The following is a 15541-nucleotide window of genomic DNA, read 5'->3' as shown; positions in this document are numbered from 1 at the left end:
CTCCCTGCACCCAACCAGTGCCTCAAATCCCAGTGTTCCTCTCCACCTCTGGTTTATTAGCTGTGAGCAGCACTTAATGAAGTGTGGGTCTGAGGCTAGGTGACATCTGTCAGGCCTGCTTTATGGACTTCCCTTTTGTTGCTTGAAGTGGTGCTGCTGGGTTTGATTAGTTGAATTGCCAACTTCCTATTCCCCCCACACACACGCACGCGCACGGGTGGCATCTCTCTCTCTCTTAGGTTTGACTTTTTTTTATTTTTTATAAATACCACAGCCATATGTATTAGCTTCAGCCTTAGTTTTAGAAGCAACCGAACTGTAACATGTACATTTTAGTCATTTAGCTAGCATATTAGGTTCTTTTGAAGTTGTGGGAACATATGTTTTTGTTTTCCTATGGCTTCTGGGAACGAAGCCTTGAGATGTATTTTTTTCCCCAATTTTTTTTTCTCCACAATTTCGTGATTTCCAATTGGTAGCTAGTCTTGTCCCATCGCTGAAACTCCCATATGGACTCTGGAGAGGCGAAGGTCGAGAGCCATGCGTCCTCCGAAACACGACCCTGCCAAGCCTCACTGCTTCTTGACACACTGATCGCCTAACCCGGAAGCCAACCCGCACCAATGTGTCGGAGGAAACGCCGTACAACTGGGGACCATGTCAGCGAGCATGCGGCCATCCCGCCACAAGGAGTCGCTAGAGCGCGATGGGACAAGGACATCCCGGGCCGGCCAAACCCTCCCCTTACCAGGACGACGCTGGGCCAATTGTGAACTGCCTCATGGGTCTCCTGTTCGCGGTCAGCTGTATCAAACCCGGGTCTGTCGTGATGCAATGCCTTAGACCGCTGCGCCACTCGGGAGGCCTTGGAAGTGAGATCTTCACCTGTTCTGGGGAAAAAAATGTTTTAATTGCAAGGAGAGTTTAGGTTCTGAGAATGTTTCTTTTATGGTTCCCTGAAAATTAATTTTTGGGTTTTAATGTTCTGAGATTTCAATGTTTTTTAACTCTTACAAAACTGCATTTTTGTAAATTCAAACGAGCATTCATTAAGATCAGGTGTGGCCAATTAGTGGTGCGGCCAACACACCTGAACACACTTAACAAGATAGAGGATAGAGTTTTGTTGACGCTGAGAACGGATGTATGTTTTTAAATAACATTCTTAGAAGTACAGAAATTCACACAGAACGTTGTTTCTTAACATTCTCTGAATAATTGGAGAAAATTACTTTTAAATAGAACCTTAAGAAAACCTGTAGGAAACATTATGGGAAGGTTGTATGCAAAATAACCATAGGACAAACACGCTCTTTAAAAAAAAAAAGAAGCTACATTTGGTTCTCAGAACGTTATGTGCTAGCTGGGTTCCAATCAGGAAGTGCAAACTGTAACCAGTGACACTGTCAGTTTTGTCTATCGACTCCCAAAGTCTAATGAATGGCAACTTTCATGAGTAATTCTTCTTTCATCTCATTGTACGAGAGAGTTTGATGCTCCGTCTGCACAATTGAACCCAGACAGTGTAACCATAGTTCCCTTTTAAACTGGGTGACGCCAGTCTCTCGCTCTTCCTCTTTCAAGGCCCTTTGTTTTTCTCATCCCCGCCACATGGCCGCTGCTCTGGAGTCACTCCAGTGTGACGACACAGGCTGTGTCCCAAATGGGACCCTGTTCCTCGTATAGTGCACTACTTTTGACCCATCCCCATTTGGGATGCAGACACCGTCTTCTCCAACTCGCTCTCTCTCCCTGTCCCATTGTGTCCTTGTTTCCCAAAGACAATGCCAGAGATGGAGGGGGGATATGGAAGTGAATGGAATTCCACACACACTGCACTGTGCACTCTAACCAAGGCCCCTATTTATTATTCATTGATTGCCATGTAAGGATCAGAAAAGGTGTGCGTGTGCACGTGGTCCGTGTGTATGTCCATCAGTGGTGTAAAGTACTTCAGTACAGATACCAAAAAACCTACTTCAGTAGTACTTTAAAGTATCTGTACTTGACTATTTTTATAACTTTTACTTCACTACATTCCTAAAGAAAATCATGTACTTTTTACTTCGTACATTTTCCCTGATACCCAAAAGTATTTGGGATGCTTAGCAGGACTGGAAAAGGGTCCAATTCACTCACATATCCCTGGTCATCCTGACTGCCTCTGATCTGGTGGAAGCAGACATGCTTTGTTTATAAATGATGTTGGAGTGTGCCCCTGGCTATCCGTACGTTTTTTTTAAACATTTAAATAACAGTTTGCTTCATATAAGGAATTTGATACTTAAGTATATTTTAAACCAAATACTTTTTGACTTTTACTCAAGTAGTATTTTACTGGGTGACTTTCACTGTAACTTGAGTCATTTTCTATTAAGGTTTCGTTACTTTTACTCAAGTATTACAATTGGGTACTTTTTCCACCACTGATGTCCATACCCGAAGGACAGGCTGGCAGAGTGATTGTTAATATGCACACTGGCTTGGTGCTGGCAGAGTGATTGTTAATATGCACACTGGCTTGGTGCGGGCAGAGTGATTGTTAATATGCACACTGGCTTGGTGCGGGCAGAGTGATTGTTAATATGCACACTGGCTTGGTGCGGGCAGAGTGATTGTTAATATGCACACTGGCTTGGTGCTGCCGTGTTCATCCCTTCTTTCTCTCCTCTTCTTCCAGCCCATGTGGAGAATGAGGAGCAGTACACCCAGGCTCTGGAGAAGTTTGGAGAGAACTGTGTCTACAGGGACGACCCCGACCTGGGTTCTGCCTTCCTCAAGTTCTCGGTCTTCACCAAGGAGCTCACCGCCCTCTTCAAAAACCTGGTGAGAGGAAAGACTGAGATGAACCCCGTTTTGGTTCTATTATGCACCTTCAAACTAATTATTTGTTCTGAATGAGGAAAAGTCTACCAGCTTGAGGAATTTAGAATGAAGTAAGTGTTTTGAGGCTGCCGAGAATCAAAGCCAGGAGATTAGCCATTCCATCTTCTGACTCCAGCATGGCAACCTAGTTCCATACCTGGCAAACCACCTGGTCAGTTCTTGAGACGACACATATTAAATCAACAGTGAATCCGCTCTCTGTGTAAATTGACATTGTTCTTGTGGTGAGGCAAAATCCTCTAGAATGACTCTGTCAGGTGTTTCTAATAAAGCTTGGGGGTTGTTTAAATCTATATTGGGATTCAAAGTGGGGTCTCTGTAAATTGGATCCAGCAGGTATTTGGTCTTCAAGTAGCACTTTGGACGTTGTGATGGAAAACTGATCTACCCCAAAGGCCTCCGATTCCCGATAACATTCTGACCCCAGAGTATACGCACACAATTAGAGCAGGATGGAAATCTCTCCATGTCCCTAGGGTAGGAATTCCACACGCACACACGTGCCTTTTATTCCACAGCAGATCCAGTGCCTTCAGAAAGTCCACTACTTAACCAAAAGTATGTGGACACCTGCTCATTGAACATCTCATTTCAAAATCATGGGCATTAATATGGAGTTGGTCCCCCCTTTTGCTGCTACAACAGCCTCCACTCTTCTGAGAAGACTTTCCACTGGATGTTGGAACATTGCTGCGGGGACTTGCTTCCATTCAGCCACAACCATTAGTGAGGTCGGGCAGGGTTGGGCGATTAGGCCTGGCTCGCAGTCGGCGTTCCAATTCATCCCAAAGTTGTTCGATGGGGTTGAGGTCAGGGCTCTGTGCAGGCCAGTCAAGTCTTCCACACCAATCTCGACAAAGCATTACTGTATGGACCTCGCTTTGTGCACGGGGGAATTGTCATGCTGAAACAGGAAAGGGCCTTCCCCAAATTGTTGCCACAAAGTTGGAAGCACAGAATCATCTAGAATGTTATTGTATGCTGTAGCGTTAAGATTTCCCTTCACTGGTACTAAGGGGCCGAACCATGGAAAAACAGCCCCAGACCATTATTCCTCCTCCACCAACCTTTACAGTTGGTACTATGCTTTGGGGCAGGTAGTGTTCTCCTGGCATCCGCCAAACACAGATTCGTCCGTCAGAGTGCCAGATGGTGAAGCATGATTCATCACTCCAGAGAATGCATTTCCACTGCGGTGAGCTTTACACCGACGCTTGTGTGCGGCTGCTTGGCCATGTAAACCCATTTCATGAAGCTCCCGACAAACCGTTTTTGTGCTGACGTTGCTTCCAGAGGCAGTTTGGAATTCGTTGAGTGTTGCTACCAAGGACAGATTTTTTAAATATTTTTTTACGCGCTTCAGCTCTCGGAACCTTTGTGTGAGCTTGTCTGGCCAACCATTTTGTGGCTGAGCCGTTGTTGCTCCAAGACGTTTCCACTTCACATAAACAGCACTTACAGTTGACCGGAACAGCTCTAGCAGGTCAGACACTTGACGAACTGACATCCTATGACGGTGCCACGTTGAAACTCAGAGTTCTTCAGTAAGGCCATTCTACTGACAATGTTTGTCTATGGAGATTGCATGGCGGTGTGCTCAATTTTATACACCTGTAAGCAACGGGTGTGGCTGACATAGCCGAATCCACTAATTTGAAGGGGGTCCACATTCTTCTGTATTTATGATGTATTCACGCCCCTTGAACTTTTCCACATTTTGCTGTCTTAAAGCCTGAATTTAAAATTGATTCAATTTTTTGTCACTGGCCTAGACACAATACCCCATAATGTCAAAGTGGAATTATGTTTTTGAAAATTGACAGATTCATTAAACAACGAAATGTTGAAATGTTTTGAGTTAGTAAGTATGCAACCCATTTAGTTATGACAAGCCTAAATAAGTTCAGGAGTAAACATGTGCTTAAAAAGTCTCATAAGTTGTATGGACTCACTCTGTGTGCAATAATAGTCTTTTTGAACACAAGGTCAAATCTACACTGAAGTTGCTTACCATAAGGACATTGAATTGTTCCTGAGTGGCGGAGTTACCGTTTTGACTTAAAAAATAAATTGTGTGTATATATACACTACTCAAAAAAATAAAGGGAACACTTAAACAACACAATGTAACTCCAAGTCAATCACACTTCTGTGAAATCAAACTGTCCACTTAGGAAGCAACACTGATTGACAATACATTTCACATGCTGTTGTACAAATGGAATAGACAACAGGTGGAAATTATAGGCTATTAGCAAGACACCCCCAATAAAGGAGTGGTTCTGCAGGTGGTGACCACAGACCACTTCTCAGTTCCTATGCTTCCTGACTGATGTTTTGGTCACTTTTGAATGCTGGCGGTGCTTTCACTCTAGTGGTAGCATGAGACGGAGTCTACAACCCACACAAGTGGCTCAGGTAGTGCAGCTCATCCAGGATGGCACATCAATGCGAGCTGTGGCAAGAAGGTTTGCTGTGTCTGTCAGCGTAGTGTCCAGAGCATGGAGGCGCTACCAGGAGACAGGCCAGTACATCAGGAGACGTGGAGGAGGCTGTAGGAGGGCAACAACCCAGCAGCAGGACTGCTACCTCTGCCTTTGTGCAAGGAGGAGCAGGAGGAGCACTGCCAGAACTCCTGAGGGTGGTATGAGGGCATGTCTCGCTCCATCCACCAACGCCACGTTGCACCACAGACTGTCCAGGAGTTGGTGGATGCTTTAGTCCAGGTCTGGGAGGAGATCCCTCAGGAGACCATCCGCCACCTCATCAGGAGCATGCCCAGGCGTTGTAGGGAGGTCATACAGGCACGTGGAGGCCACACACACTACTGAGCCTCATTTTGACTTGTTTTAAGGACATTACATCAAAGTTGGATCAGCCTGTAGTGTGGTTTTCCACTTTAATTTTGTGTGACTCCAAATCCAGACCTCCATGGGTTGATAGATTTGATTTCCATTGATCATTTTTGCGTGATTTGTTGTCAGCACATTCAACTATGTAAAGAAAAAAGTATTTAATAAGAATATTTCATTCATTCAGATCTAGGATGTGTTATTTTAGTGTTCCCTTTATTTTTTTGAGCAGTGTATTTACCCTTTTATTTAACTAGGCAAGTCCGTTTAAGAACACATTCTTATTTTCAATCAAAACTCAGACGATGCTGGGCAATTTGTGCGCCGCACTAGGAGACTCACAATCACGGCCGGATGTGATACAGCCTAGATTCGAACCAGGGACTGTAGTGACGCCTACTTGCACCGAGATGCGGTGCCTTAGACCGTTGTGCCACTCGAGAGCACCTTAAATCTACTTGAAAATCTATGCAAGGGGGTGCAGCAACTCTATATATTAGGAAGGTGTTCCTAAAGTTTGGTGTAGTCGGTGTACATGTCTCTGATGCGGTCCTACACCATTTCCTGGTTTTACAGACACACCACTAGAAGGTCAATCATGGTGAAAACAGTTATTTGACCTACTGAGAGAACCTAGGATTTCACCAAATCGTCAGGAGTTTCATGATTTTTATTTCAGGGAGTAGATTATCACTTTAAGACACAGCGTTGTAGAGTACACAGTGTCTGTACAAAGACACCGAAAGACAGAGACGCGCGCACACACACACACACACACACACAACCAGCTAAGGTGAGTGAGTTTAAACAGCACGCGTTATCTGTGGTTGTCACTATTCACCCATGCTCGCGTTGAACCCCTCTGACATAGGCCCTCTCCACTTTGTCCATTTCAGTTCCAGAACATGAACAACATCATCACCTTCCCTCTGGACAGCCTGCTGAAAGGAGACCTGAAAGGAGTCAAAGGGGTGAGGAACACTATCCTGCATGGCTTTCTGTTACACTGTGTGGGGTGTTGGTTATTACAGGCAGAGATTAAAGTAGAGACGTCCATAAAGATTTGTGTAAAAGCTCTGCCATTACCCTACTACACTGTTGTAATTACTAGGTACTGTACATGTTTTGTAGCTGCTGGAGAACAGATAAGGTGTGTGTGTGTGTGTGTGTGTGTGTGTGTGTTGGGGGTGGAAACTATAAACAGCGCACCGCTCTTGCACTAGACATCACCGTAACTACACTCCGTCACACATTTAAAGTCTGGGACCAGCCCACATATTCTACTAGCTCCAGGAGAAACCAGTCAGCCAGTGTGTGATGGTGCAGACAGCCTACTGCAGGAATGCAATCAGAATCTTGTTTATATCAATGGGAGGCCGGCCCCAGACAGCCCAGTCTGCCAGGCCTCTAATCCAATCAGCACTCATTACTGTCTGCTCTGATCTCTCTCTCTCTCTCTCTCTTTCTCTTTCTCTGAGAGACTGGCTATCCCATGGCTGCTCACTCTAGCCTCTTAAAATCTCCAAGGACTCTTGCTTTCTTTTTTTTCTTCTCTTCCATGCCCCCTACCCCTCACCTTTTGTAACTGTTGGCATCCACAGGCTACATCAGCCCAAACGAGTAGGCTTGTGCACAGAGTAGGGCTGACCCCAATTAGTCGACGGGTCTATTGTTTGGTCATTAGGCTGTTGGTCGATCAAGAGTGTTTTAGTCGATTAGTTACATATGTAATAATTTGCGCCCATCTCAATGAACTAATCCAAAGCCAATTCATGCTTGATCCGAAAATGTGGTCGGAGGCTCCATTTGGAGGGTGTGATGCAATTGCAGAGCCTTCAAAGGCATACAGAGGACAAATCGAGCTCCGTTCCACATCAGAATGCGGAGGGCTATGTATAGCTCCACATTGACATGATTGGTTGACGGTAGGTGGGGGGCGGTACATCCTGTATGAACACAAACTCACTTCCTTGACAACAGCACTGCTTCTGCGACACGCATGGAAGTAATGAATGCCCTGACTTCTGCTGAGGCCATATAAGCAGAAACACTGCAGGGCCAGTGCAGATGTCAGATTGACCATGCCCCGAGATGCACAATGCACTTCCAGAATGCTCTCTTTCCCATCAATGTGTGCACATTCCTTGTTTCATAACTTCATTGTGTGAATTGTTTGCGTTTTGATTGTTAGTGTCTATCAATTCCCCATTTACATATCTCAGCTGTACTACATTTACCCGTTAATTCCTATAATTCCAAACATTCCTACAATGTTTGTTTACTTTTGGTTAAGGTCATTTATTTTAATGCATTCAATATTATTCTTCCAGTTGTCATTGTCAGAGTGGACACATTGTTAGCAGAGCGCACAGCCTCACACTAGTGAGAAACACGTTTTGTTTGTTTTTATTCCATTTACGAGTTTTGTCAATTTAGTCATTGTCTTTTGATTAGAGTGCTCCTGTCAATGTTGAGTAATGGCGCGCACGCATAGAAGTAGGGCCTATAGGCTACCTGGCCTGTGCGCAAATGTATTCATTTGGGGTGGCAGGTAGCCTAGTGGTTAGAGCGTTGGGACTTGTAACCTGAAAGGTTGCAAGATCAAATCCCCGAGCTGACAAAAGTTCCTCATTGTATTTTGAAAAATCTTTCCAGCTTTCTCCCTTTCAATAACCACTCGGTGTGAATGGGAAATATGTCATGCTCTGATCCAGTGGAAACCGGATGACTTCTTATCAGTGCTTGACTTGGACTGAAATAGATTCCGCGACTCATTTGGGGTGCTGGTACTGTTTATATATAGGTGCAGGAGCTCCACAATACTTTTGAACTCTTATTCTATAAGAGGAACAGAAGCTCAATCAATAGAACATTTGAGGTGCCGGTACTCAGCTGTGGTGAGCTCCTGCCCAGGTCAAGAACGGCCTCTTATCCACGTCCGCTCACTCGCACAGGAAACTCTGAGGGCCCAGAATGTTTTATACAGTGCTGAAAGTTCCTTAGTTCAAGCTTCAGGTCTGTCCCAAGTTAATAGTTGATACAATGTTTCAGGTTTGTTGCAGACAGGCCATGTGCAGCCAATGTGATTTATAGAATATTTATTTTTATCAGGAAATGTTCTACCTGCAGGCTGCAATGTTTTTATTGGTTGGTTTTATGTAGGTTGTGTTTACATAGCAATGGCAATAGAAGTTACTTTTTAGCTTTGTCATTTTCATTTAGATTTGGATAGAATTTTGATGAAACGCTTGACAACGATTTTGAGATATGAAGATGTATAAATGAAATGAAACGGTTTCACAGATGTGCATATGAAAACAATAACTGTCACACAGTTCGGTAGAAATGGTAAGTTAGCATTCCACAACAAAGGTTGCGACTCCTCGTGAAGCCTATTACCGGCAACTTCAGGAGTGTAATGGCAGAATCTGCGAAAGCCAGCAGGAGCAAGAGGAGAGTAGTTGGTTCAGTTTTTTTTCTTCTTCTGGTTAGCTAGATCTCTGGCGCCCTCTTAAGGCATTTGTCTTATTTCATAAAACTGTAAGCTTAAAGCATCAGACAAGCTCAATGCATATAGTTGATTTTATTCAAACCATAGGGTGTGTCTATATATGGAAAAATACACGTTGAAAAATGGCGAACGATTGGTCGAAAGAACAGACTTTCGGTCAACCGAGATGTTTTTCAGTTGGACAGCCCTACTACAGGGCCTATCTGGACTGACAGAGGGAAGCAAGTAGGCCATTGAACTGTGAGTACTGACAGAGGGAAGCAAGTAGGCCATTGAACTGTGAGTACTGACAGAGGGAAGCAAGTAGGCCATTGAACTGTGAGTACTGACAGAGCGGGAGAAGCAGTGGGCCAGATTTGCTCATTACCCCACTGGTGACTCTCATTACACTCCTGACATGGGGCTAATGGGGTGCAAGTCATGGTGCTTTCTGCTCTGATTCACACAGCCTGTCTCTCCATTAACCACTGGGGGGGGGGGGGGGGAGAAAGAGAGAATGCGTGCGAGACTGTTAAGAGAGACAATTAAAGACTTTCCATCCCCAGCTTGCAGTATGTAATGTTCACCATCTCTCACTTACACTGCCAGAGGACCTTTTCCCTCCTCTCTTGCTTTCTCCATCATTATTTCACTCATCCCTCAGCGAAGGCACCTGTGGAGAACAGGAGGAAGGTGTTGCACCTATTAAGAAACTGAACAGTCAGTTTCTTAATAGGCGCCTGCTTATCAATAACTGGAAGAAACAATGCCATTTTTTTTATTTAACCTTTTTATTTAACTAGGCAAGTCAGTTAAAGACAAATGATTATTTACAATGACTGCCTACCCCGGCCAAACCCGGACGATGCTGGGCCAATTGTGCGCCGCCCTATGTATCTAGGTTGCTCCTCATTAGACACAACAGACCAGTAAATCATTTTTACATCTTTTCGACATAGGATTCTGATTCAAAGTGGCAACTTTATTAACCCACCGGGGGGGGAATTAATTTGGTCATGTGCTTAAACAGACGGTACACAGAAATGACACTAATTCATTCAAAGTGCTATAGCTACGCATTTAAAGTGAGTAGCTTTTTGTTTTCATTTTCTGTTGACAAAGTCTCTTTCCTCTTGTCCAGCTGCTGTGACTGAAGTTTGAGTGAAGGGGATGAGAACTGTCCTGTAAAATGCTTTCAATTTTTAGGAGGATGCTTTTTGTGTACAGGTTGGTGGCTGATTCGTGATATATACCAATTATCCTTCCCGCTGTCTTAATCAAGCGCTGTAGCTTGACTTTGTCTTGCACTCGCATGTTTCCAAACAGGCGTTTTAGACCAAAGGACATTACACTCTGCAGGGCAGTCTATTTCGATTCCCTTATGTGGTTACTCTTATCAACTGGTTCCCCATTAATCTTCATAGGGGGTAGTGGAGTTTTTGTTCCGTCTCAAATCAAGTTACATCTCTTTTTTTGTTTTCTTAACATTTATTTCAAGAAAGTTATCTGCACACCGCTGGACAAATTGAGCCTTTTCTCTTTTAAAACCTTGAGGCTTGTTCTGGGTGGAGGAAACCCACAAAAGAGGTGTCATCTTGTGGGCTGCGTCAGGCTTGACAATTGTTTTGTGTACAGTATTCGTGAAAGTACGCAAGGGGCTCCCGTATTCACTGTTTTAGATGTAGAGATGGCGCAGGTAAACTTCACTTGTTGAGTACGGTTCACAAGGAAACTATTAATCCACTTGATCAGTAGAGTTGACACCCAAATTCACTGTTTTAGATGTAGAGATGGCGCAGGTAAACTTCACTTGTTGAGTACGGTTCACAAGGATACTATTAATCCACTTGATCAGTAGAGTTGACACCCAAATTCACTGTTTTAGATGTAGAGATGGCGCAGGTAAACTTCACTTGTTGAGTACGGTTCACAAGGAAACTATTAATCCACTTGATCAGTAGAACAGACTTTGACACCCAAATTCGCCTGTTTATCCTCCCAGTCAATGAATACAATATTCACTAGGCTATTTGCCTATTCTAAATGTTCGTAGATATTGTTCAGCGTGACCAGTAACGCATCAACACCCATGGAGTCACGGTATGCAAATTGGTTTGAGTCTAATTGGGATGAGAGACCAGGAGAGTTTGTTTTGGCCTGAAGTGCCTTGCTGCTGACGCCACCTGGACCATATGATTTTCGTGGAATGACACGTTGAGAGTATTGCTTGACGTCATTCATAGAAATATGTATATCAACAGCTGGCATGCTGTTTTATATTGTCCAAGGCCACTTTCTGCTGCAATGTAAAATATCACATGTTAAAGCTACAATTGGAACGGTTGAAATGATTTGCAAAAGCAAGGTCATTTTCGACGGTCATACAATGTCTCTTTGGTTTATAGCCTGTGATGGTTTGTAGCCTTTGTCAGGCTTTCCTACTGTCCTTGTCCTAGGAATCACTAGAAAACCTTTTGTATGACTTCTTGTACAATATTTTAGACCCAGCCTTTGGAACTTTGGTTTTCCTACATATGGCTACTATATTATGATTGCTACATCCAATGGGTGTGGATACGGCTTAAGAGAAGATTTCTATAGCGTTAGTAAAGATATAATCGATACATGTGGATGATTTCATTCCTGTGCTGTTTGTAAATAGCCTGGTAGGTTGACTGATAACCCAAACCAGGTTGCAAGCACTGGTTACAGTTTGAAACTTCATCTTGAGTGGACAGCTTGATGAAAATGTTTAGGTCACACAGAAAATATACCTCTGTTGATCTCAACAATCAAGCATTTCACACATATTATCCAGATACTGACTGTTAGCACTCTGTGGTCTATAGCAGGCCTCTCATCTTACTGGATATACAGTGGGGCAAAAAAGTATTTAGTCAGCCACCAATTGTGCAAGTTCTCCCACTTAAAAAGATGACACAGGCCTGTAATTTTCATCATAGGTACACTTTCACTATGACGGACACAATGAGGAAAAAAAATCCAGAAAATCACATTGTAGGATTTTTAATGAATTTATTTGCAAATTATGGTGGAAAATAAGTATTTGGTCAATAACAAAAGTTTCTCAATACTTTCTTATATACATTTGTCTGTCATAGTTGAAGTGTACCTATGATGAAAATTACAGGCCTGTGTCATCTTTTTAAGTGGGAGAACTTGCACAATTGGTGGCTGACTAAATACTTTTTTGCCCCACTGTAGCTATTCTATTCTGCCGATGCACAGAAAACCCAACCAACCGTGTCATTGTTCAGCCACGACTCGATGATAAGATTTTACAGTTTTTAATGTCCCGTTGGGAGGATAGTCTTCAACGGAGCTCATCCAGTTTATTCTTCAGTGATTACATGTTGGCTAATAAACTCGGCAAAATAAGAAACGGCCCTTTTTCAGGACCCTGTCTTTCAGAGAAAATTTGTAAATATCCAAATTATTTCAGATCTTCATTGTAAAGGGTTTAAACACTGTTTCCCATGTTTGTTCAATGAACCATAAACAGTGAATGAACATGCACCTGTGTAACGGTCATTAAGACACTTACAGCTTACAGACGGTAGGCCATTAAGGTCACAGTTATGAAAACTTAGGGTCCTAAAGAGGCCTTTCTACTGACTCTGAAAAACACCAAAAGAAAGATGCCCAGGGTTCCTGCTCATCTGCGTGAACGTGCTTTAGGCATGCTGCAGGGAGTCATGAGGACTCCAGTTGTGGCCAGGGCAATAAATTGCACTGTCTGTACTGTGAGACGCCTAAGACAGTGCTACAGGGAGACCGGACGGACAGCTGATAGTCCTCGCAGTGGTAGACCACGTGTAACACCTGCACAGGATCAGTACATCATACCTGCGGGACAGGTACAGGATGGCAACAACAACTTCCCGAGTTACACCAGGAACTCTCTATCCCTCCATCAGTGCTCAGACTGTCCGCAATATCAAATCAAATGTATTTATATAGCCCTTCGTACATCAGCTGATATCTCAAAGTGCTGTACAGAAACCCAGCCTAAAACCCCAAACAGCAAGCAATGCAGGTGTAGAAGCACGGTGGCTAGGAAAAACTCCCTAGAAAGGCCAATACCTAGGAAGAAACCTAGAGAGGAACCAGGCTATGTGGGGTGGCCAGTCCTCTTCTGGCTGTGCCGGGTGGAGATTATAACAGAACATGGCCAAGATGTTCAAATGTTCATAAATGACCAGCATGGTCGAATAATAATAAGGCAGAACAGTTGAAACTGGAGCAGCAGCACAGTCAGGTGGAAGTTGAAACTGGAGCAGCAGCATGGCCAGGTGGACTGGGAACAGCAAGGAGTCATCATGTCAGGTAGTCCTGGGGCATGGTCCTAGGGCTCAGGTCAGTTGAAACTGGAACAGCAGCATGGCCAGGTGGACTGGGGACAGCAAGGAGTCATCATGTCAGGTAGTCCTGGGGCATGGTCCTAGGGCTCAGGTCCTCCGAGAGAGAGAGAAAGAAAGAGAGAAGGAGAGAATTAGAGAACGCACACTTAGATTCACACAGGACACCGAATAGGACAGGAGAAGTACTCCAGATATAACAAACTGACCCCAGCCCCCTGACACATAAACTACTGCAGCATAAATACTGGAGGCTGAGACAGGAGGGGTCAGGAGACACTGTGGCCCCATCCGAGGACACCCCCGGACAGGGCCAAACAGGAAGGATATAACCCCACCCACTTTGCCAAAGCACAGCCCCCACACCACTAGAGGGATATCTTCAACCACCAACTTACCATCCTGAGACAAGGCTGAGTATAGCCCACAAAGATCTCCGCCACGGCACAACCCAAGGGGAGGGCGCCAACCCAGACAGGATGACCACAACAGTGAATCAACCCACTCAGGTGACGCACCCCCTCCAGGGACGGCTGAGAGAGGCTGGACTGAGGGCTTGTAGTCCTTTTGTAAGGCAGGTCCTCAACAGACATCACCGGCAACAACGTCACCTATGGGCACAAATCCACTGTCGCTAGACCAGACAGGACTGGCAAAAAGTGCTCTTCACTGACGAGTCACGATTTTTGTCTCACCAGGGGTGATGGTCGGATTTGCGTTTATTGTAGAAGGAATGAGTGTTACACCGAGGCCTGTACTCTGGAGCGGGATCGATTTGGAGGTGGAGGGTCCGTCAATGCCACCAGCCATAATGCTCGTTCTGTGCGTGATTTCCTGCAAGGCAGGAATGTCAGTGTTCTGCCATGGCCAGCGACAAGCCAAAATCTCAATCCTTTTGAGCACGTCTGGGACCTATTGGATCGGAGGGTGAGGGCCATTCCCTCCAGAAATATCCGGGAACTTACAGGTGCCTTGGTGGAAGAGTGGGGAAACATCTCACAGCAAGAACTGGCATATCTGGTGCAGTCCATGAGGAAACAACATTATATCCTTTGCGTCTGACTCGTCAATTAAAAAATGTTTGTCCAGTTCGAGGTGAGTAATCGCTGTTCTGATATCCAAAAGCTATTTTCGGTCATAAGAGACTGTGTAGCATTTTGTGTGTGAAAAAACACACAAATAGAACAATTGGTTAGGACCCTGTAAAACTGCAGCCCTCCCCTCATTTTTAAGTCTTGCCATAGATTTTCAAGACTATTATAAGTCAAAACTGTAACTAGGCCTCTCAGGAACATTGCATCTTGGTATGCCTTGTGTTTTAGTTTATTGTCCTGCTGAACGGGGAATTTTGTCTGCCAGTGTCTGTTGGAAATCAGACAAACCAAGTTTTCCTCTAGGATTTTGTCTGTGATGAGCTCTATTCCATAAATCTTTATCCTAAAAAACTCCCTATTCCTTGCCGATGACAAGCATACCATAAACATGATGCAGCCACCAGCATGCTTGAAAATATGAAGTGGCACTCATGTTGTTGGATTTGCCCCATAACGCTTTGCGTTGAGGACATGAAGTTAATTTCTTTGGCACATTCTTTTCAGTTTTACTTTAGTGCCTTATTGTAAACAGGATGCTCATTTTGGAATCTTTTTTTATTCTGTACACTTAATTCTTTTCACTCTGTCATTTAGGTTAATATTGTGGAAAAACAACAATGTTGTTGAGCCATTAAACACTATTTTTATCAATCTACCAATAGGGTCCCTTTGTTTCTAATTTTGTATTTTTTTTTACCCCTGAACCTATTTAGGTTTGCCATAACAAAGGGGTTGAATTCTTGTTGACTTGAGAAATTTCAGCTTTTCCTTCTTAAGTAATTTGTCTTGCAACAACTCCACTTGGGGGTATTGTTTGTTTATAAGCCATTTTAAATTCAG

At 44.0% G+C, this 15541-nt stretch overlaps 1 protein-coding gene across 7 annotated transcripts in view; it reads left to right on the top strand.

Annotated features, from left to right (window-relative positions):
- The window catches only part of asap2a (ArfGAP with SH3 domain, ankyrin repeat and PH domain 2a), an 87302-nt gene that overhangs the window by 37328 nt on the left and 34433 nt on the right, over positions 1-15541 (top strand). For 6 of the 7 annotated variants that reach the window (XM_031788356.1, XM_031788354.1, XM_031788353.1 and 3 more), the window contains exons 3-4: positions 2681-2826; positions 6635-6709. In XM_031788356.1, the coding sequence (XP_031644216.1) occupies positions 2681-2826; positions 6635-6709 (221 nt within the window). Of the gene's footprint in view, positions 1-2680; positions 2827-6634; positions 6710-15541 lie in introns of those variants that run through there. The other variant, XM_031788358.1, reaches the window with a different exon arrangement.

The sequence above is a fragment of the Oncorhynchus kisutch genome, linkage group LG14 (assembly GCF_002021735.2).
Source record: "Oncorhynchus kisutch isolate 150728-3 linkage group LG14, Okis_V2, whole genome shotgun sequence".
NCBI classification, from domain to species: domain Eukaryota; kingdom Metazoa; phylum Chordata; class Actinopteri; order Salmoniformes; family Salmonidae; genus Oncorhynchus; species Oncorhynchus kisutch.
Note: the sequence above shows the minus strand (reverse complement) of the source record. Positions and strands in the feature narration are given on the sequence as shown.